The sequence below is a fragment of the Lissotriton vulgaris genome, chromosome 8, assembly GCF_964263255.1.
Source record: "Lissotriton vulgaris chromosome 8, aLisVul1.2, whole genome shotgun sequence".
Lineage (NCBI taxonomy): Eukaryota > Metazoa > Chordata > Amphibia > Caudata > Salamandridae > Lissotriton > Lissotriton vulgaris.
Window position 1 is genome coordinate 809,196,755 of NC_141696.1, and position 27,291 is coordinate 809,224,045.

The window sequence follows — 27,291 nt, forward strand, 5'->3', positions numbered from 1 at the left end:
AAACATCTATGTTGCATTAATTTTTATTATTAAAATACAGTAATGAACAAATGTATACAAATGTGCTGCACACTGACCAATTTTATATGTATTGTTACTACTCCAGTCAATCTAAAATCATAGAAGCTGCAGGACACTAGCAAAAATTGTTTTACTATTCCTACTACACTCAAGGTAATACCATAAAATGTGGTGGAGACTAACCAATGTATTTTTATTAATCCAACTCCAGTGTAGGTAATATTACTGATGGTGCTGGACACCAACCAATTAATAATTAGAATTCCAACTCCACTCTAGCTACTGTCTGGAAACATGCTAATACATAAATTGTTTTGATCTAAATAAAGGGTACTAATGTAAAGTTATAATAATAGCTATTTTCGTGTAATAAATTTAATGTATCACTGTTAAGTTAAACTATACATCAGCACTCTAAAATACCCAAAACTGTCCCAAAACACTAAAAAGACCCCTTCACCCTAAAGGCCAAAACTGACCCAGAACCCTACACATACCCCTTTATCAACAAACTGAAAACTGACCCTGAACCCTACAAATACCCCTTACCCACAAACTGAAAACTGACCCTGAACCCTACAAATACCCCTTTACCCACAAACTGAAAACTGACCCTGAACCCTACAAATACCCCTTTACCCACAAACTGAAAACTGACCCTGAACCCTACAAATACCCCTTTACCCACAAACTAAAAACTGACCCAGAACCCTACAAATACTCCTTTCCCCACAAACTGAAAACTGACCCTGAACCTTACAAATACCCCTTTACCCACAAACTGAAAACGGACCCAGAACCCTACAAATACCCCTTTACCCACAAACTGAAAACTGACCCTGAACCCTACAAATACCCCTTTACCCACAAACTGAAAACTGACCCTGAACCCTACAAATACCCCTACACCCACAAACTGAAAACTGACCCTGAACCCTACAAATACTCCTTTCCCAACAAACTGAAAACTGACCCTGAACCCTACAAATACCCCTTTACCCACAAACTGAAAACTGACCCTGAACCCTACAAATACCCCTACACCCACAAACTGAAAACTGACCCTGAACCCTACAAATACTCCTTTCCCAACAAACTGAAAACTGACCCTGAACCCTACAAATACCCCTACACCCACAAACTGAAAACTGACCCTGAACCCTACAAATACTCCTTTCCCAACAAACTGAAAACTGACCCTGAACCCTACAAATACCCCTTTACCCACAAACTGAAAACTGACCCTGAACCCTACAAATACCCCTTTACCCACAAACTGAAAACTGACCCTGAACCCTACAAATAGCCCTTCACCCACAAACTGAAAACTGACCCTGAACCCTACAAATACTCCTTTTCCCACAAACTGAAAACTGACCCTGAACCCTACAAATACCCCTTTACCCACAAACTGAAAACTGACCCTGAACTCTACAAATAGCCCTTTACACAACAACTGAAAACTGACCCTCAACCTCAAAAATACCCATTTACCCACAAACGTAACAATTTCCCAAATCCCACTAAATACACCTTTACTCACGACTAGAAAAATGACCCAGAACCCTAAAAAATTAACCTATAACAAAAACTATGAAACTGAGCCAGAACACTATAAATAATAATGAACACAACATTAAACATAAATATATCAAAAAAACAAATATTTTTAAAAAAACTATTATAAAATATATTATCACATTAGCTATAATAATAATTTAGATTAATTAATATTGTTTAATTCCAATTAATTAATTAACATCAACATAAATTAACACATTACATTTAAATGTATCCAATTAATGTAATTAAGTCATTATAAATTAATTACCAATTAATTTATTTAAATGATATGCAATATATTAATTACATCATTAACTAATTATAATTAATGTGTTAGCAATTAATAAATGTAAATAATATACTAATTATTAATACAATAAATCACTAATTATTATTAATTAATAACCAATGTATCAATTAAAATCATATACAAATTAATTTTTAAAAATAATTATTATTAATAATCAATTAATCAATTAAATTATATGCTAATTAATCAATTAAACAATTAACTAATTAATATTAATTAATTACCAATTAAAATCTAATTAAAACAATTACCAAACATATATTAACTAATTAATTATTATTAAATTACTTCCCACCCTATTCCCCTATAAACCCACAACCCGCTCCTAAACATTAGGTACTATTTATTTATATATTATATATATATTATTTTATAAAATCAATATTTTCTAACATTTTCTCGATATTTTTTACTTTCACTATATTTCGATATTTTGTCTAGTCGATATTTTTGAGTCGATATTTTTGTATTCGATATTTTTGGGTCATTTTTGCAGTCGATATTTTTTTCAACGATATTCCTATAGTCGATATTTTGTTAATGTCGATATTTTTCCGTCGATATTTTGTCCATTCGATATTATGTAGTCGATATTATGTCCAGTTACCATGGGGAGCAAAGTGTCCAGCTCATGGTTCGAGCATTGGAGAACCATCGCTGCCCTTCCCACCCCTAATTTTTTTGTTTTCTTTTTGCTCCTGTTGAGCAGTTTCCATTCCCTGTTTTTGTTCCTGTTCAGTTAAAAGAAGAAAACCAAAAGTTCTTTTCAGAACTACCTCCAATTCTCATCAAAGAGCTATATTCTTAAAAAAATGAAGAGTAAGTGAAATATAGTGCATTGATAATTCAAAGGAGAATGAGTAAGAAAGAACAGAAAGGTATGAGAGGAAAAAAGAAGTGAAGTAGGAGGAATGAAAGAAGGTGAGTGTTAGAAAAGAAAGTTATGAGAAGAAGAGTGAATATGGGGAATGTTGATATTCAATGAAAATGTTGAAAAAGAACAGGAGTGTTGAAGGATAAGAAAAGATGCATTGCTGGAGTTGAAGGTAGAAGGCTTCATTTATGAAGCCATGCGTCACTTTAACGCCACCAAAGCATCACTTTTTGTGACACAACATTCCAATAAAAAATGCACCTTATTTATTCATATTTACAAAGTGGCGTTTCTTGGTAAATACATCACTTTGTAAACCCCTGTGCCACATTATTCCTACGTCAGGTGTAATGTATGCAAAAGGGACGTATTGACGCAAGAAAGGGTCGTAGAGGTGACACAGTGAATAAACTGGAGGCCTCATTTCTGAAAAGTGACGCATCGCTACGTGAAAACAGCGATGCGTCACTTTTCTGGACGCACTCCTTATGACATTCCAGATATGTCATATTTAATATATTACTAATCAATTCGCAAGGAGTTACAGATATGTCAGTATTTCTGACGTATCTGTAAACACAAAAGTAACGCATTGCTGGAGTGCGTCACAAAAGTGACGCAACTCCAGTAATGTGTCCTTTCACATGGAAAAAGCACCATGTGAAAGGTCTGCTGTGAAGCAGGCGCAAGATTTTGACGCAACAGCATCCTAAAAGTGACGCAGTGAAATCTCAAAGACTTCACTGCGTCGCTATTACAAAGCTTTTTGCGGGGAACACCCCCTCTGCATGCATTATACCTGACGCAGATATAATGTGGCGCTTGATTTTAAAAAGTGACCCATCTACCTAGATGCGTCACTTTTTAAATATAGCGCAACGAGGCGCATTTTTTTACACCACTGGTGCGATGCGTCACTTTTCTGTGCGCACTCCTTATGATATTCCAAGTAACGCATTGCTGGAGTGCGTCACAAAAGTGACGCAACTCCAGTAATGTGTCCTTTCACATGGAAAAAGCACCATGTGAAAGGTCTGCTGTGAAGCAGGCGCAAGATTTTGACGCAACAGCATCCTAAAAGTGACGCAGTGAAATCTCAAAGATTTCACTGCGTCGTTATTACCAAGCTTTTTGCGGGGGAACACCCCCTCTGCATGCATTATACCTGACGCTATTTTAAAAAAGTGACGCATCTAGGTACATGGGTCACTTTTTAAAACTCTGCGCCACATTATATCTGCGTCAGGTATAATGTATGCAGAGGGGGCATTCCCCCGCAAAAAGCTTGGTAATAATGACGTACTGAAATCTATGAGATTTCTCTGCGTCACTTTTAGGATGCTGTTGCGTCAAAATCTTGCGCCTGCCTCGCATCACTTTTATGTTTACAGATATGTCAGAAATACTGATGTATCTGTAACTCCTTGCAACATGATTCGTCATACATTAAATATGACACATCTGGAATGTCATAAGGAGTGCGCACAGAAAAGTGACGCATCGCACCAGCAGTGTAAAAAAATGTGCCTCGTTGCACTATATTTAAAAAGTGACGCATCTAGATAGATGCGTCACTTTTTAAATATAGCGTAACAATGCGCATTTTTTTACACCGCTGGTGCGTCACAAAAATTGACGCACAGGCGGCGCAAAACTGGCAGCGCAAGGCCTTCATAAATATGGTCCTGGATTTTCCCCGAGCTTCGCTTTCCGGTGCGCGTACCATGCGCTTCCCCCGCGCAAAACGAAAAAAAAAAAAAAAAATGTAATGCCCCGCAGGACCCTATTTTAGCCCCCACATCAAACCTAGGGGGTCAGAGAGGGTCTACTCTTCCCCCTTATGGTCATTTGCCCCTTTTTTTTTCAAACCCCTTCTGTCTCGATTTTACCGAGACACAAGATGGCGGCCGCTCCAGACTGTTTAGAATGTTTACAGACACCCAAGAGCCAATCAGCTTTCTGCGCACAAGTCGCGTGTCGCGCCAGGAGCGCACTCGGGTGCACGCACCGGAGAGCGCCTACAGATATATATATTTTTTTGAACCTAAATTACTCAAAATCCACTGGAGCACATATCTTGAGACATAGCAAAGGCACATCGGGCTACCAGTCCCTACAATTTTGCCAAGTTTGATGGGAATCCATTCAGCCGTTCGAGCAAAAAGTGAAATCGACCGCCCTATGGAAAGTAACATGGGAAAAACGAGTTTTGGGACCCCCCTTTTATCTCAGGCCCCGCTTGACGTATCCCCCCCAAACTTTCAAGGAAGAACCGGAGCTCGACGAGGCCATTTTCAGGAAATTTTCAGGCAGATTCGTCAACCGGTGCCAAAGTTATTCCAAATAGAATTTTGAGATTTAACATTGAAAAAAATCCTAACTATAACTACCTACTGGCGACCGCCAGTAGGTAATATATATATATATATATTACCTTCTATTTGGAATAACTTTGGCACCGGTTGACGAATCTGCCTGAAAATTTCCTGAAAATGGCCTCGTCGAGCTCCGGTTCTTCCTTGAAAGTTTGGGGGGGATACGTCAAGCGGGGCCTGAGATAAAAGGGGGGTCCCAAAACGCGTTTTCCCCATGTTACTTTCCATAGGGCGGTCAATTTCACTTTTAGCTCGAACGGCTGAATGGATTCCCTATCAAACTTGGCAAAATTGTAGGGACTGGTAGCCCGATGTGCCTTTGCTATGTCTCAAGATATGTGCTCCAGTATATATATATATATATATATATATATATATATATATATATATATATATATATATATATATATATATATATATATATATATATATATATATATATATATATATATATATATATATATATATATATATAGTTAGGATTTTTTTCCTATGGGACTTTTGAAAATTCTATGTCTAATAACTTTGGCGTTTGTGGACGGAATCGGCTGAAATTTTCAGGAAAATGGCACATTTTGTTTCTGAGCAGCCACTGAAAATTTGGGGGGGTTTCGTCAAGGGGGGGCCGAGAAAAAAGGGGGGTCCCAAAACGCGTTTTTCCCATGTTAATTTCCATAGGGCGTTTGGCCTCACTTTTAGCTCGAACGGCTGAATGGATATGCACGAAACTTGGCAAAATTGTAGGGACTGTTAGCCCGATGTGCCTTTGCTGGGTCTCAATATATGTGCTCCAGTGGATTTTGAGAAATTAACGTTTTAAAAAATTTATATATCTGTGACAGCGTCCTGGATAGCGCACCAGTTCGCGTACTTTTCGCGTAACGGAGCTTTGCGAAGCGAAGCTGATTGGCTCTCCGGTGTCTGTCAACATTCTAAACAGTCCGTAGCGGCCGCCATTTTGTCTCTCGGTAGGATCGAGAGACAAGAGGAGGCCAAAACGAAGGGGGAAATGAAGGAAAGGGGGCAAGGTAGACCCCTTGGGACCCCCTAGGATTGATGAGGGGGATTTTAAAGTGCCCCGCCTGGCAAAAAAAAAAAAAATGGTGATTTTTCGCCGTAGAGGCGCGTCCCGGTACGCGAACCGGGCAGCTAACTGGGCAGCTAACCGGCAGCGTAACGGGAGTCTGAGGAGAAGCTGATTGGCTGTCAACATTGTAAACAGTCCGGAGCGGCCGCCATCTTGTCTCTCGGTAGGATCGAGAGACAGGAGGAGGCCAAAACGAAAGGGGAAATGAAGGAAAGGGGGCAAGGTAGACCCCTTCTGACCCCCTAGGATTGATGAGCGGGATATTAGAGTGCCCCGCAGGGCAACAAAAAAAAAATTGCAATTTTTCGCGGTAGAGGCGCTTCCCGGTACGCCAACCGGGCAGCTAACCGGCAGCGTAACGGGAGTCCGACATCTTGTGTTTTTGGAGCGTCCGGTTTGCGTACCGGGTAGCGTTCCGGTAAGCGTAACAAGGGGAAAACCAAGAGAAACAGTAAAATAAAATTTAAAGGAATAGATTTCCACCAAACTTGGCAAAATTGTAGGGACTGTTTGTTTGATGTGCCTTTGCAAGGCCTCAAGATATGTGCACGTGTGGATTTTGTCTAATTAAGGTTAAAAAAAATATATATATCTGTAAGCGTGCTCTGGCGCGCTTATGTTACGAGTTTTGTTTGCGCTGCAGAGACGAAACGTCACATTTATGCGACGTGTCATGAGGCGTCTCACGTGGCTACGTGATACGTCATGTAATAAAGAATATATTTTACAGCTATAGATATTAGCTTTTAAAAAACCAATGAAATTCACTGAAAAAACCATAGGTTATAGACCATATATAGTTAGGAATTAGCATTTACAAAACCTTGAAAATTCACTGAAAAAACCATAGGTTATAGACCATATATAGTTAGGGATTAGCATTTACAAAACCTTATTTTACTCGCATAAAACCATTGAAATTCGCATATATAGTTAGTTGCGCTAACTATATATCGCGCACCCGCAATCCACTGCTGATGATGTCACATATTACATCATTCATGACATGGTCAGTGACATCACTGATGACATCACTGATGACATCTCAAATGATATCACTGATGACATCACTGATGACAACATCCAGTGACTGTATGTTTCTGTAAAGTTAAAATATGTCTTACATATTGAAGAATGAGTGGATGTATAAGTGGCTGGATGAAAGATTTAGTAGGTGCATTACTGACTGTATGAGAGAGTGATTAGATGTGTCTCACTGAGTGCATGGGTTAGTGACTAAACTGTCTTAATTTGTGCATCATTATGTCTGTTGTTCTGTAAACTGCTGCATGTGTTGATCAGTAGCTATATGAGTAACTATATGGGTTATTGATTGGTTGCCCAAGTATTTGTATGGGAGACTGAGTGTGTGTGTGGGTGGCTGGGAGGTGTATGACTTTGTGCATAGATGTGTGAGCAGTTGATTCACTAGATGTATGGGTTCAAAAGTGCATGTGGAAACAGCTGTATGGGCGGTTAACTGTGTGCATGAGTGTATTGGTGAGTGAATGGATATCTCAGTGCTACCATGTCAAAGTAAGTACATATGTAAAACACAGTACATGTGAGAGTTGACATATATAAATAACTGTGCATAAGAGCCAGTGAATGTGTGAGTGGCTGTGTGGATCATTGTGAACTTGTATCAGGGATTGTATAAGAGAGTAAATATGTGTTAGTATATGTTTGAATAAGTAAGGTGTGTATAACTGTATAGTTGAGGAAATGGAGGTGTGATTGATTCTTTGCATGACTGACTAGGTGTGTGAGTAACTCCATGGATGAGTGACAGTCTGTGAGTGTCTGTTTACACTGAGTGTATCTAAGGTTATATCAGAGTCTGAAGAGGTTCATCGTATAATCACATGAATGATGTCATCAGTGATGTGATCAGTAATGTCAAATGAGATGTCATCATTGATGTCATCAGTGATGTCATTTGAGATGTCATCAGTGATGTCATCAGTGATGTCATTTGAGATGTCATCAGTGATGTCATCAGTGATGTCCCTGACCATGTCATGAATGATGTAATATGTGACATCATCAGCAGTGGATTGCGGGTGCGCGATATATAGTTAGCGCAACTAACTATATATGCGAATTTCAATGGTTTTATGCGAGTAAAATAAGGTTTTGTAAATGCTAATCCCTAACTATATATGGTCTATAACCTATGGTTTTTTCAGTGAATTTTCAAGGTTTTGTAAATGCTAATTCCTAACTATATATGGTCTATAACCTATGGTTTTTTCAGTGAATTATATATATATATATCCAAGAAAAAGTTTGTCCACATGGGATGTCGCTCACAGCAGGATTACGCACCTCTCTCCGCAGGCGGCAAACAGGTCAGCCGACCACACCCAATTTAAAAGGCCAAACGCGTTTCGAGCTCCTCGGAGCCCTTGTTCACTGGCAATATGGAGGCAGGAAGCGAAAATAAGAACTGACTTTTATTTGTAAATAGAGTCCCGCCCCAGTGGGCGTTTCCACAACTTCGCATGCTGGTACTGATAGTCCATTGATCTCACTGCATGCTGACTCAAAATTTGTTCTTTGACCCAGTGGATTATGCTCCTGCCCCAAAGTTGATAACCATCCGTGTACGTTTAATTGCGCGATGTCGCTGCATCCCGCTGCCAATGCCTCTGCGAATGTGGCTCCCACTGTCCATAACTTGTGCCCGTGATTACGAGCCCACTGGATCCGCTGTGAAGCGTTGGGACATCCCGCGGCCGGACTAGCCGCTTTAAATCCAAGAAAAAGTTTGTCCACATGGGATGCCGCTCACAGCAGGATTACGCACCTCTCTCCGCAGGCGGCAAACAGGTCAGCCGACCACACCCAATTTAAAAGGCCAAACGCGTTTCGAGCTCCTCGGAGCCCTTGTTCACTGGCAATATGGAGGCAGGAAGCGAAAATAAGAACTGACTTTTATTTGTAAATAGAGTCCCGCCCCAGTGGGCGTTTCCACACCTTCGCATGCTGGTACTGATAGTCCATTGATCTCACTGCATGCTGACTCAAAATTCGTTCTTTGACCCAGTGGATTATGCTCCTGCCCCAAAGTTGATAACCATCCGTGTACGGTTAATTGCGCGATGTCGCTGCATCCCGCTGCCAATGCCTCTGCGAATGTGGCTCCCACTGTCCATAACTTGTGCCCGTGATTACGAGCCCACTGGATCTGCTGTGAAGCGTTGGGACATCCCGCGGCCGTACTAGTCGCTTTAAATCCAAGAAAAAGTTTGTCCACATGGGATGCCGCTCACAGCAGGATTACGCACCTCTCTCCGCAGGCGGCAAACAGGTCAGCCGACCACACACAATTTAAAAGGCCAAACGCGTTTCAAGCTCCTCGGAGCCCTTGTTCACTGGCAATATGGAGGCAGGAAGCGAAAATAAGAACTGACTTTTATTTGTAAATAGAGTCCCGCCCCAGTGGGCGTTTCCACAACTTAGCATGCTGGTACTGATAGTCCATTGATCTCACTGCATGCTGACTCAAAATTCGTTCTTTGACCCAGTGGATTATGCTCCTGCCCCAAAGTTGATAACCATCCGTGTACGGTTAATTGCGCAATGTCGCTGCATCCCGCTGCCAATGCCTCTGCGAATGAGTCAGCATGCAGTGAGATCAATGGACTATCAGTACCAGCACGCTAAGTTGTGGAAACGCCCACTGGGGCGGGACTCTATTTACAAAGGTACAGAGGTGCGTAATCCTGCTGTGAGCGGCATCCCATGTGGACAAACTTTTTCTTGGATATATATATATATATATATTCACTGAAAAAACCATAGGTTATAGACCATATATAGTTAGGGATTCGCATTTACAAAACCCTAATTTACACGCACAAAACCATAGAAATTTGCATATATAGTTAGTTGCAATAACTATATATCGCGCACCCGCAATCCACTGCTGATGATGTCACATATTACATCATTCATGACATGGTCAGTGACATCACTGATGACATCTCAAATGACATCTCAAATGACATCACTGATGACATCACTGATGACATCTCATTTGACATTACTGATCACATCACTGATAACATCATTCATGTGATAATACGATGAAGCTCTTCAGACTCTAATATAACCTTAGATACAATCAGTGTAAACAGACACTCACAGATTGTCACTAATCCATGGAGTTACTCATACATCTAGTCAGTCATGAAAAGAATCAATCACTCCTCCATTTCCTCAACTATACAGTTATACACACCTTACTAATTCAAACATATTCTAACACATATTTACTCTCTTATACAATCCCTGATACAAGTTCACAATGATTCATACAGCCACTCTCACATTCACTGGCTCTTATGCACAGTTATTTATATATGTCAACTCTCACATGTACTGTGTTTTACATATGTACTTACTTTGACATGTAGCACTGAGATATCCATTCACTCACCAATACACTCATGCACACAGTCAACCACCCATACAGCTGTTTCCACATGCAGTTTTGAACCCATACATCTAGTGAATCAACTGCTCACACATCTGTGCACAGAGTCATACACCTCCCAGCCACCCACACACATACTCAGTCTCCCATACAAATACTTGGGCAACCAATCAATAACCCATATAGTTACTCATATAGCTACTGATTAACACATGCAGCAGTTTACAGAACAACAGACATAATGATGCACAAATTAAGACAGTTTAGTCACTAACCCATGCACTCAGTGAGACACATTTAATCACTCTCTCATACAGTCAGTCATGCACCTACTAAATCCTTCATCTAGACACTTATACATCCACTCATTCTTCAATATGTAAGACATATTTTAACTTTACAGAAACATACAATCACTGGATGATGTCATCAGTGATGTCATCAGTGATGTCACTGACCATGTCATGAATGATGTAATATGTGACATCATCAGCAGTGGATTGCGGGTGCGCGATATATAGTTATTGCAACTAACTATATCAGTGAATATATATATATATATACATATATATATATTCACTGAAAAAACCGTAGGTTATAGACCATATATAGTTAGGAATTAGCATTTACAAAACCTTGAAAATTCACTGAAAAAACCATAGGTTATAGACCATATATAGTTAGGAATTCGCATTTACAAAACCTTATTTTACTCACACAAAACCATTGAAATTCCATATATAGTTAGTTGCACTAACTATATATCGCGCACCCGCAATCCACTGCTGATGATGTCACATATTACATCATTCATGACATGGTCAGTGACATCACTGATGACATCACTGATGACATCTCAAATGACATCACTGATGACATCTCAAATGACATCACTGATGACATCACTGATGACATCTCATTTGACATTACTGATCACATCACTGATGATATCATTCATGTGATAATACGATGAACCTCTTCAGACTCTAATATAACCTTAGATACAATCAGTGTAAACAGACACTCACAGACTGTCACTCATCCATGGAGTTACTCACACACCTAGTCAGTCAATCAAAGAATCAATCACACCTCCATTTCCTCAACTATACAGTTATACAAACTTTACTTATTCAAACATATACTAACACATATTAACTCTCTTATACAATCCCTGATACAAGTTCACAATGATCCATACAGCCACTCACACATTCACTGGCTCTTATGCACAGTTATTTATATATGTCAACTCTCACATGTACTGTGTTTTACATATGTACTTACTTTGACATGTAGCACTGAGATATCCATTCACTCACCAATACACTCATGCACACAGTCAACCGCCCATACAGCTGTTTCCACATGCACTTTTGAAACCATACATCTAGTGAATCAACTGCTCACACATCTATGCACAGAGTCATACACCTCCCAGCCACCCACACACACACTCAGTATCCCATACAAATACTTGGGCAACCAATCAATAACCCATATAGTTACTCATATAGCTACTTATCAACACATGCAACAGTTTACAGAACAACAGACATAATGATGCACAAATTAAGACAGTTTAGTCACTAACCCATGCACTCAGTGAGACACATTTAATCACTCACTCATACAGTCAGTCATGCACCTACTAAATCCTTCATCCAGACACTTATACACCCACTCATTCTTCAATATGTAAGACATATTTTAACTTTACAGAAACATACCACTCATTCTTCAATATGTAAGACATATTTTAACTTTACAGAAACATACAGTCACTGGATGTTGTCATCAGTGATGTCATCAGTGATGTCATTTGAGATGTCATCAGTGATGTCATCAGTGATGTCACTGACCATGTCATGAATGATGTAATATGTGACATCATCAGCAGTGGATTGCGGGTGCGCGATATATAGTTAGTGCAACTAACTATATATGGAATTTCAATGGTTTTGTGTGAGTAAAATAAGGTTTTGTAAATGCGAATTCCTAACTATATATGGTCTATAACCTATGGTTTTTTCAGTGAATTTTCAAGGTTTTGTAAATGCTAATTCCTAACTATATATGGTGTATAACCTACGGTTTTTTCAGTGAATTTTCAAGGTTTTGTAAATGCTAATTCCTAACTATATATGGTCTATAGCCTATGGTTTTTTCAGTGAATATATATATATACATACATATATAAACATATATCATCTGTATATCTACATATAAATACAAACATAAATGCATGCATACATATACTTATATGCATTTTAGGGTTGTTAGGGCGTTTTCGTGTGTATTATGTTGCTTTTTTAGGGCTTTTGGGTCAATTAAGTAGGGTTCCCGGAGCCTAGGGCTGAGGGGCCGGTTCAGTTTCGTGCGTATTGGTGTTGGCAAGGTTTTGAGGGATTTTGGCGGTTTTTGGTCGAGATTTAGCCGTTTTATGGCTTTTTTTTGTGTTTGCGGGGGGCGCGTATTCGGGTTGAAATTCGTCCCCGTTCCAGTGCATGGATTGGGCTGATTTTTGGTGAGATGTTAGGGAATCGCTGGAACTAGTGTCCAGCCAAGTTTGAAGCGGATCGGAGCAGTGGAAGTGCTTTAAAGAGCAATTTTTGTGCGGAGTAGCGAATTGTCATGTTATTCAATGGGAGGTTTTGGTGCGCATGGAGAAGGTGAATTTGGGGTGTTCCAGTTGCGCTAGAGGGACGGGGCTTGGGTGAGCTGTAGGGAGAGTGGATCGGCAGGTGTGCCGGATTTTTGGGATTTGTTGGCCGAGGGGAAGGGTGTGCTTGGGCAAAGTCGATTTGGTGAAAACGGTGCGTTATTTACATGAAAGTTGAAAAAACACTAATAAAAGCAAAGCTAAAAAGCCACCTCATTACAAACAGAATGGCTTTAACTTAAATGAGGGCGAGATCTATTGCATTTTCAATGCTTGTTTACTTTGGTTCCATCAAGAAGGCATTCAGATGTGTCACACATTTGCCATAAATTCTGAATGTTAGCACTCTAGTTGCACATTAGATCACTGTAGTAAAGCTACTGCTCACCAGGGACGTCTGCTGCTGGTATTCAAAGTGCATGTTTCAGTCTGCATGTCAGAATTTTTTTAATGAAATAGAAGAGGATTTGAGAAGTCACTCAAAATGATCCCTAATTTTTCTTTCTGAAGCACTAATCATACTTTCTATGGCAAAATTAACCCCCTCATGTTGTTCCTTTTTAAATTGAGTGTTTTCAGACTTACCACTTCATTCCAATCAAGATGGCTTCTGGTGTGCCATACTTTTGTCATAAGTAAGACTGTTAGCGCTCTAGTTGTTCTTTAGAACACTCTGGGACATTCTGTCATTGGGCTATACTTGGGGTACATCTGGGTGATATTTGGGCTACATTTAGGCTCTTTTGTCTCTGGTGGCCATCTTGCGAGACTATGTCAGAATTTTTTAATGAAATTGAAGAGGGTTTGAGAAGTCACTCAAAATGTGCCCTAATTTTTCTTTCTGCAGCACTAATCATAATTCATATGGCAAAATATACCCCCTCATTTTGTTCCTTTTTAAATTAAATGTTTTAAGAGTTACCACTTTATTCCAATCAAGATGGCTTCAGGTGTGCCATACCTTTGTAATAAGTAGGACTGTTAGTGCTCTAGTTGTTCTTTAGAACACTCTGGGACATTCTGTCATTGGGCTATACTTGGGCTACATCTGGGTGATATTTGGGCTACATTTGGGCTCTTTTGTCTCTGGTGGCCATTTTGAGAGACTGCATGTCAGAATTTTTTAATGAAATAGAAGAGGATTTGAAAAGTCACTCAAAATGTGCCCTAATTTTTCTTTCTGCAGCACTAATAATACCTTCTATTGCATAATATACCCCCTCATTTTGTTCCTTTTTAAATTAAATGTCTTTAGAGTTACCACTTTATTCCCATCACGATGGCTCCAGGTGTGCTATACCTTTGTAATAATTAGGACTGTTAGCGCTCTAGTTGTTCTTTAGAACACTCTGGGACATTCTGTCATTGGGCTATACTTGGGCTACATCTGGGTGATATTTGGGCTACATTTGGGCTCTTTTGTCTCTGGTGGCCATTTTGAGAGACTGCATGTCAGAATGTTTTAATGAAATAGAAAAGGATTTGAGAAGTCACTCAAAATGTGCCCTAATTTTTCATTCTGCAGCACTAATCATACTTTCTATGGCAAAATATACCCCCTCATGTTGTTTCTTTTTAAATTAAATGTTTTAAGAGTTACCACTTTATTCCAATCAAGATGGCTTCAGGTGTGCCATACCTTTGTAATAAGTAGGACTGTTAGCGCTCTAGTTGTTCTTTAGAACACTCTGGGACATTCTGTCATTGGGCTATACTTGGGCTACATCTGGGTGATATTTGGGCTACATTTGGGCTCTTTTGTCTCTGGTGGCCATTTTGGGAGACTGCATGTCAGAATGTTTTAATGAAATAGAAAAGGATTTGAGAAGTCACTCAAAATGTGCCCTAATTTTTCATTCTGCAGCACTAATCATACTTTCTATGGCAAAATATACCCCTTCATGTTGTTTCTTTTTAAATTAAATGTTTTAAGAGTTACCACTTTATTCCAATCAAGATGGCTTCAGGTGTGCCATACCTTTGTAATAAGTAGGACTGTTAGCGCTCTAGTTGTTCTTTAGAACACTCTAGGAGGCTGCAGTAGAACACAAAGGAATCAACTGACAGTCTCTGTCCTTGTTGGATGTACATGTTTTACTGAGAATGTCAGACTTCATTTTCACATGACTGAGAAAGATAATGTGAATTTACAGAAAATATGCTTTCAGTTTAGCTTATAGATCCCCTTCCAAACCACTGTGGGAAAATCATGAGATATTAGTTTTCTTTCAAACAATATTCATGATATCACAGCAGAAGGTTTTTTCACTTGGTAAAATCACCTTAGAACCCACCACAATTCCTAAAACGAGTATGGTACCATCAACAAATGATTTATAATGTAACTAAAGTCCTAAAACCCTCTATTAACTACAATGCTTTTTAATGAGGTGCTATCATGTATATTGGTCCCAAGATGGCTGCCAACACTTCTTGGATGAAGTGCTGACAGCCAATCAGATCAGATGTGTGGTTAGGCTCCGCCCAGATATATATATTTTTTTGAACCTAAATTACTCAAAATCCACTGGAGCACATATATTGAGACCTAGCAAAGGCACATCAGGCTAACAGTCCCTACAATTTTGCCAAGTTTCGTGCAAATCCATTCAGCCGTTCGAGCTAAAAGTGAGGCCAACCGCCCTATGGAAATTAACATGGGAAAAATGCGTTTTGGGACCCCCCTTTTTTCTCGGCCCCCCCTTGATGAAACCCCCCCAAATTGTCAGGGGCTGCTCAGAAACAAAATGTTCCATTTTCCTGAAAATTTCAGCCAATTCTGTCCACAAACGCCAAAGTTATTAGACATAGAATTTTCAAAAATCCCATAGAGAAAAAATCCTAACTATATATACCTACTGGCGACCGCCAGTAGGTAATATATATATATATATATATATATATCCTCGCTCCTCAACACCGAACAACTCAGCGCACTCGCATGCAGGTGCGACTCAAATGCGGGGGTGCACCTGCATCAACACACCAGCTCCATTTCCTTTTCGCCTCGGCTTCCGCCAGAAAGGAACCGCACTTGTAGGGACTTGTTACCATAAGTTTATTTCAGTAACAGAGCAGTAAGTAAACAGACGCGTTTCGGATTAAACCTTTCTCTATGTTTACCGGAACGCCATGCCACTACAGTATTTAAACACCATCACTTCCGATGTGAACATCAAAAAAGGACTAACCTCTATCTCATTAGTCTCTAAAACAGCGCAGTCACCCCACTAACCTGGGGAGGAGCATCCCCTATGGGGAACTCCTCAGAATTAAGAGGAATTGCTCTGATGAGAGGGAGTTTCAAAGGGCTGCCAGAGAGAGCATACATCGCTTTCTGGTTAGAGGATATAACCAAGAAACCCTGAATGCAGCGTTTAAAAAGGTCAAAGTGTTAAAAAGAAAGGATTTGCTTAAAGACAAAATGGTGGCCTCGAGTGACTCGAACAACAGTGAGAGAAGATTTCGCCTCATCACCACCTTCTTGAGTGATGCAGGTAGTCTCAAAAGGATCATGAAGAAGAGTTGGCATGTCTTGAAGACGGATGAGGTGATAGGAGGAGATCTTCCCCCTTATCCCCTCATCACATTCAAGAAAGCTAGATCACTGAAGAACAAATTGATACATACTTACCCTACAACCAAACTATCTACAGGACTTGGAACTAGGCAAGGCTTTTTCCTGTGTGGAAAATGCAAAGCGTGTAGAGCCAGCAAAAGCACTTTATCGTATGACATCCCTAGTGCAGGCATACGTAAAACCATAACCAAATTCATGACGTGTGGTACACCGTATGTGGTTTACTGTCTCGTGTGCCCGTGCGGCTTACGCTATGTGGGAAGCACGGTTCACCCTGCCAAAGTCAGAGTCCCTGAGCATATGAGAGCGATAGCCAATGGCGATGAATCCTATCCTGTCGCTAGACATTCTGATAAAGAACATCAACGGGACAGGGATGTATTTTCATACTTTTGTCTAGACCATGTGATGGATAACCCCAGAGGGGGTGATAGGATTGTAAGACTCAGACGATTAGAATCCCGCTACATAATTGATTTATGTACTAAAACACCACGTGGGCTCAATAGTCATGAAGAACTTGCTATACATTTGGGTGAATTAGAACAATTGCTTTGTATTATTATGGATCTGCTTTCTATTATAAATGTGGTTTTAAAAATATACTCAACCGAAATGAACTGATAAATGGTTGATATTGATGTTTTAATCTGCTTATGCTACAAATCACACTTCTACATGATTTTCTAAATTCTCCATTCTTCTCTACTCTTCATATCATCATCCTTCTGTATCTTCTGTATTCTTCTATTGAATGTCGTCCCTAAGATAGCATTGTGAATATGTGTTCCATGCTAGTATATTTTGAGACAATTTATGTATTGATATAATGGAGGCTTGAATCACTGAGTATTTATTACACCATGAAATTATGCCCATCCAGGGCTTAATTGTATCTTGTGAACATGACGATAGTATAGCCCATCCAGGGCTTGATTAAGTATTTTCATGAGAATGTGATTTGCTTACATATATATGGTCGAAAGTCGAGCAGTTTGCTATTCAAATATGGCGCTGTTTTAGAGACTAATGAGATAGAGGTTAGTCCTTTTTTGATGTTCAAATCGAAGTGATGATGTTTAAATACTGTAGTGGCATGGCGTTCCGGTAAACATAGAGAAAGGTTTAATCCAAAACGCGTCTGTTTACTTACTGCTCTGTTACTGAAATAAACTTATGGTAACAAGTCCCTACGAGTGCGGTTCCTTTCTGGCGGATGCTGAGGCGAAAAGGAAATGGAGCTGGTATATTTATATATATATATATATATATATATATATATATATATATATATATATATATATATATATATATATATATATATATATATATATATATATATATATATATATATATATATATATATATATATATATATATATATATATATATATATATGCAAAAAAGGAGAGAACTCTGGGTAGTTCTCAAGTTTAGGTGGAAAGAGGCTCCTGTTAGAGCACTCAACACCAGCGACACTCTAGATCTGCTCACCTCAAATCTCTGTTTTTCTATCAAAGTCTTTAAGCATAGGATTAGCACAGTGCCATCCACGCCGAGATAGAAAAGGACAAAGTGTTTTGCCATTTCTACAGCAAAGTCTTTAAGCATAGGACTAGCACAGTGCTGTCCTTGCCGAGCAAAAAAATATGACAAAATCCATTTATCACTCCAGGCACAGTATTACAGCTTTGAATTGGTAAAATACCAACTCAAGCTAACCTGAAATGAGTAAAAGCAACCCCTGACACAGTGTTTCGCTCTAATTAGAGCTCTTCAGAGAGGTATAGCTTTGTCCAGACACAAGGGAGCACCCAGTATAAGTCAAAACAAAGCCCTTTCTGGCATAGAGTGATGCATACATTATGCAAAAAAGGAAAGAACTCTGGGTAGTTCTCAAGTTTAGGTTGAAAGGAGCAGCACTGTGCTAGTCCTATGCTTAAAGACTTTGCTGTAGAAATGGCAAAATAATTTGTCCGTTTCTATCTCGGCATGGATGGCACTGTGCTAATCCTTTGCTTAAAGACTTTGACAGAAAAACAGACATTTGAGGTGAGAAGATCTAGAGTGTCGCTGGTGTTTAATTGAAGTAAATGTGCTGGATATCGAACCGAACAGATGACCAATCTGCCATGTTTTGGTAATCCTGTTTATGGTCGTGAACATTAAACAACACCTTTTGGTTATGACATTCAGCATCATTGTTCTCTTTTTGCTTGTATTTCATGCAGAGGCCTACCAGCAAATATCCAACTTGTTATTGATGGAGACAGAGAGACTGAGAGGATCTACTTTCTCTTTAACACATACATGTCAAAGCTGGACAAAATGCAAGGTTAGTACCAGATTTATTACTTGCTCTGTTGAAAGTTGTATTGGAATTTGTATGTGGCCAGTAATGCCTATGACCAGTATGTTGATGCTTTCTGCAGCTTTGGAACTTTCATAGATTTATGTGCTTTAATGAGGGCCGGACTGGCCATAGAGGGCAACAGGCATTTTCCCAATGGGCCTGAAGGGTGGGGGCTAGTTTTGGACCTGAGGGGGCTGGTTTTGTTACTGGGGGCCGGTTTTGCAGCAGTGCTACAATATCAGTCCCCTGTAACAAAAGCAGAAAGCTGGAGCTAAGCTTCTCACTAGCACCCTCGCTCCTGGGACCGGTTGAGCACATTGCCAGGGCTGGTTGCTGTTCCCAGTCCAACCATGGCTTGAATCATTCTTCGCTTTCAGACAGGGAATCCATGGTATTCTATCATATATGTAAGCAGTATAAACATGCCTTATGTAAAACAATAGGGTTTACTGTGTAACACAATACCTAATTGTAAACAGCTCAAACCTCAGCCAATAAGGTGCTTGTGCTGAGCACTCTTCTTCTCTTGGAGGCCACCATAGTCCAGAAGGAATACAACATGACACTTATGTGAGTCTCTGGAACAGGAAATGGGAGGTTTTGCATGTGAATTTGAAAGATATGAATGCTGGACAGCTATAGTTATAGGTAAGTACGTTATTAATTATAGCAATTCCATTCTCTAAAATAATATGTCTTGCTTTGCACTATAGAAGTCTGTCTGTACAATTAGATGAAGATGCAACTATATTAAACATGCAGTTGAAATGTCTGCTTTATTTCTAAACTGGTAGTAGAACTTCAACAGACACCCTCCCAAGGTCCCATCTTTTGTTACCAGACAAGTGCTGTCTCGAACCAAGTGCCAGAAAGTTCCAGTGACCAGGCAGATCATTCCTTACTTTTGTTAAGACTCTACTGGGTATGGAGGCTCTTTACCTAGCTTCCTTTTTCTCCAGAGTGCTGAAGGTACTGACCTTTAGTTCAAATTATGTTCTGGTGAAATAGTTGTCTTATCTTCCTCTCCTTTTTTGTCCTGTTTAATTTCTTCTCTTTCTCCCCTTCCTCTCCACATCATATTAATGATTGTCCTCCGGTCTTTCTCTTCTTGGTAGTGCACTTCAAATGTTCCTACTCTTGTTCTCAAAACATTGGAATTATTTTTACTTTTTCTTTTTGCTTTCATCTTGTCAGTCAGTAAGTTTTGACATAGTTAGTGATGATGGGAGATTAATACGAAATGCATAAGTAATGCCTTTTTTAGTGTATGAAGAGCTTTCCAGCTGACAAAAACCTCCTTAAACAATGATCTATCTACTCATATCCCCCATCACTCTTTTGGCCTTTGTACAAAGCACTTTCATGTGGAACTGGGCTATAATATGTATAATCGAGTTTGTCAGTGTTACAATGGAGTTTATATGTATGGAAATAAAATTGTAAAATGTTGGAATAAACTACAATCATATACTTCAAAGCAGTAGGAAGAAGCAGGAAAGGTGGACTCGTAGGGCCCAATTCCGATCTCGTTCGGAAGGCAAACCAAACGACTCATATCCGGAATGTTTTCCATACGGATTGTCAGGGGAGTCCGACCGAGCAGGTATGATGCATTTGAATGCATCCGGATACAATTCGGTTGGACTCCTATTGACCTCAATGGAAGCCTGTGTACCGAACTCGTAAACAGGCTCCAATTGACAAAAGGGGTGGTCGGAGATCATCGTGCACCCTGTAGCAGGCACCCCTTGGTGCCTGCCACACTGTGCATGGTCTGAAAAAAGGGACCCATGGATACCCCCATGGGCACGAGTCGGAGGGCCCTGGGTGAAGGGGGGCCTGCTATGGGCCCCCAAAGACCGATTCTGGCAGGCTTTTTCGATCCGGTTAAAAGGAATCGTAAAGGCTGTACGAATTGTTCATCGCAATTGCTCGCTTGGAAAACCTAATCCATAGAGCTGTACAATTCGGCTACAGAGGGCTCTATCTTTCCATATTCCTTCCGGAAATAATTCGGTCAGCGCTAAGGGTTTCCAGGCATCGTACTGGGTCGTTCAGAATTGAGAACGAGTTGATCTGAAACAAGGGCTCCAGATCTGTTTAGGTAAAACCAAATCCGATTTGAAGCCCTTCCGACCGAGATCGGAATCGGGCCCTTAGTTGTTGATGAAAACGACTAACACATGATAGGCAGGTCTCAAGAGTATGGGTTTTTCTAAAAAGGGATCTTGCAGGTAGAAAGAACATGGAGCAAGGTAAGATATGTTGCAAAAAGGAAAAATTGGGATCATGAAGCAGTAAAACGATTACATTAAAAATTGGAGGGATGGGATAGTTTATAGATTTATACGCATGTAGAGAAATTCAAATCAAATCTGTGACAGGAAGGTAAGCTAGCGCAGTTTGGAGTAGCACAGAAAAGTAATCATAACAAGGCTCATTGTGGATAAACTTGGTAGTGGAACTTTGGGAAAGCCAAGATTAATCAGGCAGTCCTAGGGCCAGATGTAGTAACGTTTTTTGTGGGCTCAAGTGGGTTTTAGACCAGTTTATGACCACAAAAAAAATGTGTGCGACCCATGTACTAATCCTATTTTGCGAGTAACAAATCAGTTTGCGACTCGCAAAATAGGATTTGCGACTCGCTGTTAGGAAGGGGCGTTCTAAGGACATCCCTTCCTAATAGCAACTCCTGAAGTATGTATGACTGATTTGCGACTGCAATTGCGGTCGCAAAACAGTTGCAGTTTACCACCCTTCACAGAAGGGTGGTAAACCCCTGGGGACCCCTTCCCCTTTGTGAGTGGCTCTCAAAATATGTTTTAAGGGCAGGCAGTGGTCACAGGGACAACTGCCTGCCCTTAAAAAATGAAACTGAAAAGTTTATTTTTTTGTTTTTTAAATACATCCCGTTTTCCTTTTAGGAAAACAGGCTGCATACAAAAAAAAGAACTGCTTTATTTAAAAGCAGTCCCAGACATGGTGGTCTGCTGACCTCAGCAGGCCACCATCCCTGGGAGTGCCAGCCATTCCAAATGGGTTCGCAAATTGCGACAGCCTTATTAATATGCATGAGGCATGCAATTTGCTACCTCATTGGGAATCTCAAACAGTGTCTCAGACACTGTTGTGCTTCCCAATTTAGTAGTTGCAAATGCGATGTAATTTTCGACTTTCAAATTGGTGGGTCATACATCTGGACCTAAAGAAACATAGCAGTGCAAGAGCACACATTTGTGACGCAGTCGCCCTGGCAGAATTCAAAATCAAAAAGGTGAGAGGAGGAGAAGATTGAAAGTTTGCATCACAAGGGAAAGTACGGCTGAAAACTGCAAAAATGAAGAGAGGGATCAAACATAACTCCATAATTGTGAGAATAAAAGAAGATGATAGTATTTTGGGTAAAGAAAACAAATTGGAGGCTTCCTTAAAGGACTAAAATTACAATCAAGAACAGATACAAACAGGATCATAGTTTTAAAAGGATTAATAGATAGATTTGTAAAACCTTCACTTCAGGTGTGCGCAAAATCACTGGTGACCAGGGGGCATCCGTGGTGGATATTTTTATTACCCCTGGTGTCCCACCAGCACAGATAAATTGTAATTGGTTAAGCAAGTTACTCCCGTTTGACACTTTACTTTCCAGTAGTTGCAAATCTGAGCAGACAAGGCTTAAGAGATATTAGCTGCTGAAAGCCCAGATTCAGCATGACATGGTACATAACAGTCTATAAACTCGGTTTCCACCCATCCCTGTCACTTCTGAAAATGCAGCATTACAGTAGGGTAGATACAAATATTACACGCACAAAATATGAAAAGAACCTGTCCCTCTCCACAGCTGAGATATGGCCTTTGAGTCTTCTATTGTTTTGAATTATGTTTTGGGAAGAAAATAGATATTTTTAGAAGCTTTAAGTGATATTCAGATCTACATCAAGATATTCGCTTTCAATCAGTCAGTGGGTCTGACTTCAAAATACAATGCCTCTTGTTTGTGTTTGTTATGTCTGACTCTCTCCCTAAATGTGACTGCAGGTCTGGGTGTGAAGCTGAGCATTTCATTTGTTACCCAGCAGTCTAGCTCCGAGCAACATAGTCTCTCAAACCAATCAGCCCAAAGTGCTCAACTCATAACTATACCAGGAGACCTACCCAAGTTTTGAATTGCTCATGGTGGCATAATGCTAGTTCATACTGTCTTAAGGCTGTATAATGAGCTTCAGGAAGGCCAGAATACATGTTCAAGCCTTTTGTAATTCTAGGCCAAAAGCAGTTAGCTGAGGACTCCTCTGCACTCTAACTGTTTTTAGGGGGCACCAGTCCCTAAGAGGCATTCCCTACATGAACAAACATCGGCCCGTTTAAATAAATAGACTTTCACTGTTCACATTTTCAGTTAGCAGGATACAAAAAGTCCCAACCTGTATCAGCCTGCCGCATTGGCTCAACCAGTGGCATCAGGAGCCACCTGTGGTTTAAAACCCAAATATCCTCGAATGTAAGATCTAGAAATGTGACTGTAATAGTTCCAGAGTGAGAGTAACTGGCCACAGCCAACTGGACACACCCCTACAGCCTGGGGTGATGAGGAAAAAGCATTTTTGAACAGTTGGTCCAGTTGGTGGCAAATACAGTCTATTTGAGGGATTCGAGTGGGCCAGGGATGGCCTGAGCTCAGCAGCATTATAGTTCTGGAAGTACATCATCCATCTTCTCTACCCCTGTTCACAACATTGATTAGTTCATAACTCTAAACAGATGATTTGCAACATATCCTAGGCTTCTGGTTACTCTCTCCCTATGCCTGCTTCCAACCAGGCTTTCAGTCAACTGGGACTTTTAATTTGTCTTCACGTTTAGGGGCCTTTCCTTGTACTTGACCGTTCTGCTTTCTTTTTGCAAGTTGAGTGACAGCAATAGCCTTCCTTTCAGATTCCCATCCTTTGAGAAGAGGACAGCAGCAAACAGGTTTCTCTTCCTGGTAGAGCATCTCTTGCTGCTCATGCAGGGAGAGTCTCATTCTCGAAGCCCAGATGACCAAACTTCCTATCCATGGAGGTCATTTCGGATACACTTTTTGGAGCACTGGCCTGACACTTAAGCAAACAAAATACTGAGCTTCTTTCAAAATTTTAAGCACTCCTGGAGAGTGAGCATTTTAAATGAACGTCCTTTTCTTTTCTGATGTTTTCGGAAAGGCAGATAGAAACCAAGCTGATCAGAACCAGTGTAGGTGGTTTATAGATTAGATCCAGATGGTAGGAGGCAGCTTTCCTTAGCTTCTGGGCTAAATCCAATAGAGTACAGGAAAGGAAGGGTTTCAGAATTATGGAGGAAAACGAAGTTAGAACGGCAGGAATGATGATTCTTCCAGTCCACCAGACATCCACATAGGAGATAATTTACAGGAAAACCTCCACCATATGAAAACTTATAGGTAGTATCCTCAATGGACATCAGCCAAGCTTTACACAGTAGACTCTTGGATCCACACATTTTAAGCACATTCTGCTCCTTCTCTTGGGAAGGCAAAAACACCAGTTATGGTAAACTGCACTTTGGATATGGAGAGCATTCTTTGGTAGTCTTTCCATGAAGGAAGCCATGATAGAGGCTGTAACCATGCACTACTAAACACTTGCTAAAAACATCTAGTCAGGTGAGGGCTGTAGCCACTCTTGACTGTAATTAGAGGTACACTTTGTGGGGACCGCCTTACAGGTAGAACCTAGGCCAATAACATTGAGTCTTACTTAAAACAAAAGAGAGGGGTCCTACTCTGCCAAAGAGACAGGACACCAGCTAGACACAATGTCTGAAAAAATTGATCCCTTTGGGAAACAAAAATAGCACACCAAATACTTACTATTCACTCAAACATCAGAAGCCTATCACACTAGCCTATCAAGCAAATATATCAATGTTTATTCATTAATTTTTCAAAATTCATCATAATACAATTGGAAAATGGATAAAATAGAGCAATCCACCCTAACATGTAAAAACAATATCAAAACAATACGTTCAAGGTACTTGTGTGATAACTTAAACCACTAATAAAGTTTTGTTCCAGTTAAAAACAAAGTGCACATTAATTTTGAAAATCAGCATTGGCAATCCATCAAAGTTAAGGATGATATTCTATAAAATAATACATTCTTATACCATAATCAAACATAGAGAGTTCTTTCTTTTAAAAGCGACCAAGAAGCGACGCGTTTCGGTGGTATCCACAGGTCCAATCACCTTCTTCAGGCTTTACAATGACAATATTAAAATCCCAGCACTTTGAATCGTGATCAAGGCGTATGGTGTTGGTACGGGGAAAAAATATCCTGACTCAAATCTTCAGGAGGGCTTCACTCAGGATAGCTCAAAGATGTATGCTTCTACGTGCAATCACTGCATCTTTGTCAGCGACCTCCAAAAAATGGTCAATTAAAAACTTTTCCTTTGGACTAATTCCTTTTGGAAGGTACGTATTTAGAATTAATTGTTGTCACTGGCGGAGTACTCAAGTGAGGTTTCCTCCCTTCGTCTTTGGCACCCATGTTGCAGTTTTTTTCTCTTTTTTCTCTCACAAGACACCCAGACACCCGGGGTTAAAAAATATCTGCGTCCCTTTGTCTGTCACACCAAACCATAAATCTCCTCTTTTAAACTTTCAGGCTGTCAGGTTCTCTATAAACTTAAGGCTAGCCAAAGAATACAGATATGGGGAAGTGACATAGGTACTGCAGTATTACCCTACAGACCTGAAGCAAGGTGGCTCACAATCTGTGTATAATAGTCCCTACTGATCCAGGGGGCATGGCTAACTGCAAAGACTCTGCTAACTCCCTGGCACCAAGCAACGGAATCCGTCATCATCCACCATCATCCGCACAAACCTGCGGCACTTCACCGGACACAAACAGTGTCTGTCATTTTCCCTTCCTGGGCCTGTTTTCTGGTCCTGGCTGGGTAGACGCGGCACAGAGCAGTGAGCTGGGGACTCGCGACAGACACTTCTTTAACTACTTTACACACAAGAGTGCCTTCATTTCTGAAGCCAGATATGAAGGAAATAAATATGAGAGTGTGGTAATTCAGAAATAGTGGAAATAAGAAAAAAGGCCCAAACATACTTAATATTGACGGCTGGAAATCAGCACTGACTGAAAGCTTCCCTCATGGCATGGGTCCGATAGCAACTGTCTCCCATTGGATAACACCTGTCTCCAATTGGGGTAGTCTAACTCAGCTTTCTGCTTGCCTCCTCTTCTCACTATTCACAGCCTAGACAGTATCTCTTTATTAGATTTTTTTCTAAATTTTTTCTGTTAATAGACTCACTCAGTGCTCATGCTCTTTTTCTACTGGATGTTGTGCTCAGCTCAGTGGTCATCCTTACTTAGGCACTTCCTTTCTTTAAAGCATCAAACCATTCAACCTTGCATCTAGTTTCCCCCCTCATTACATTCTCCTTTGTCCTTTCGCCAAAAACTTCAGAGTTCATTTTGACATCAAAATTAGGTTCAAGACCCCCACTTAAGCCTTCTACCATCTGCTCAACCAGTTACGGCCATCTTCAATGCACTAATCCTCACCCAGTGAACACTTATCACTGGACTACCACTCCTATAGCCTTCGAGCAACTTGAAAAAATACTGTGGTGCCATCTAAGCCATGCTTAACCATCCCGGATGTACTACAATTGCAGTATTACCCTACAGACCTCAAGCAAGGTGGCTCACACTACATAAGAGTCCCTACTGATCCGGGGGCATGGCTAACTGGAAAGATGGCAGTTGGACTCTGCTATCTCCCTGGCACCAAGCCTCGGAATCCGCCATCATCCGGACACACTTTCTGTGCTTCATCGGACGCAAACAGAGAGTGCCTGTCATTTTTCCTGCATGGGCCTGATTTTTGGTCCCGGCTGGGTAGATGTGGCACAGAGCAGCAAGCCTAGGACTTGCGACAGACACTGCAGGCGCCATTTCGGATGAGCCTGTCATTACGGGCCAGGCTCCATCC

General features: G+C 40.4%; 1 protein-coding gene across 2 annotated transcripts in view; it reads left to right on the forward strand.

Moving 5' to 3' along the window:
• Positions 1–27,291, forward strand: part of RASA3 (RAS p21 protein activator 3) — an 897,341-nt gene that overhangs the window by 816,413 nt on the left and 53,637 nt on the right. For both annotated transcript variants that reach the window (XM_086934683.1, XM_086934684.1), the window contains one exon: positions 19,145–19,248. In XM_086934683.1, the coding sequence (XP_086790809.1) occupies positions 19,145–19,248 (104 nt within the window). The remainder of the gene's footprint in view (positions 1–19,144; positions 19,249–27,291) is intronic.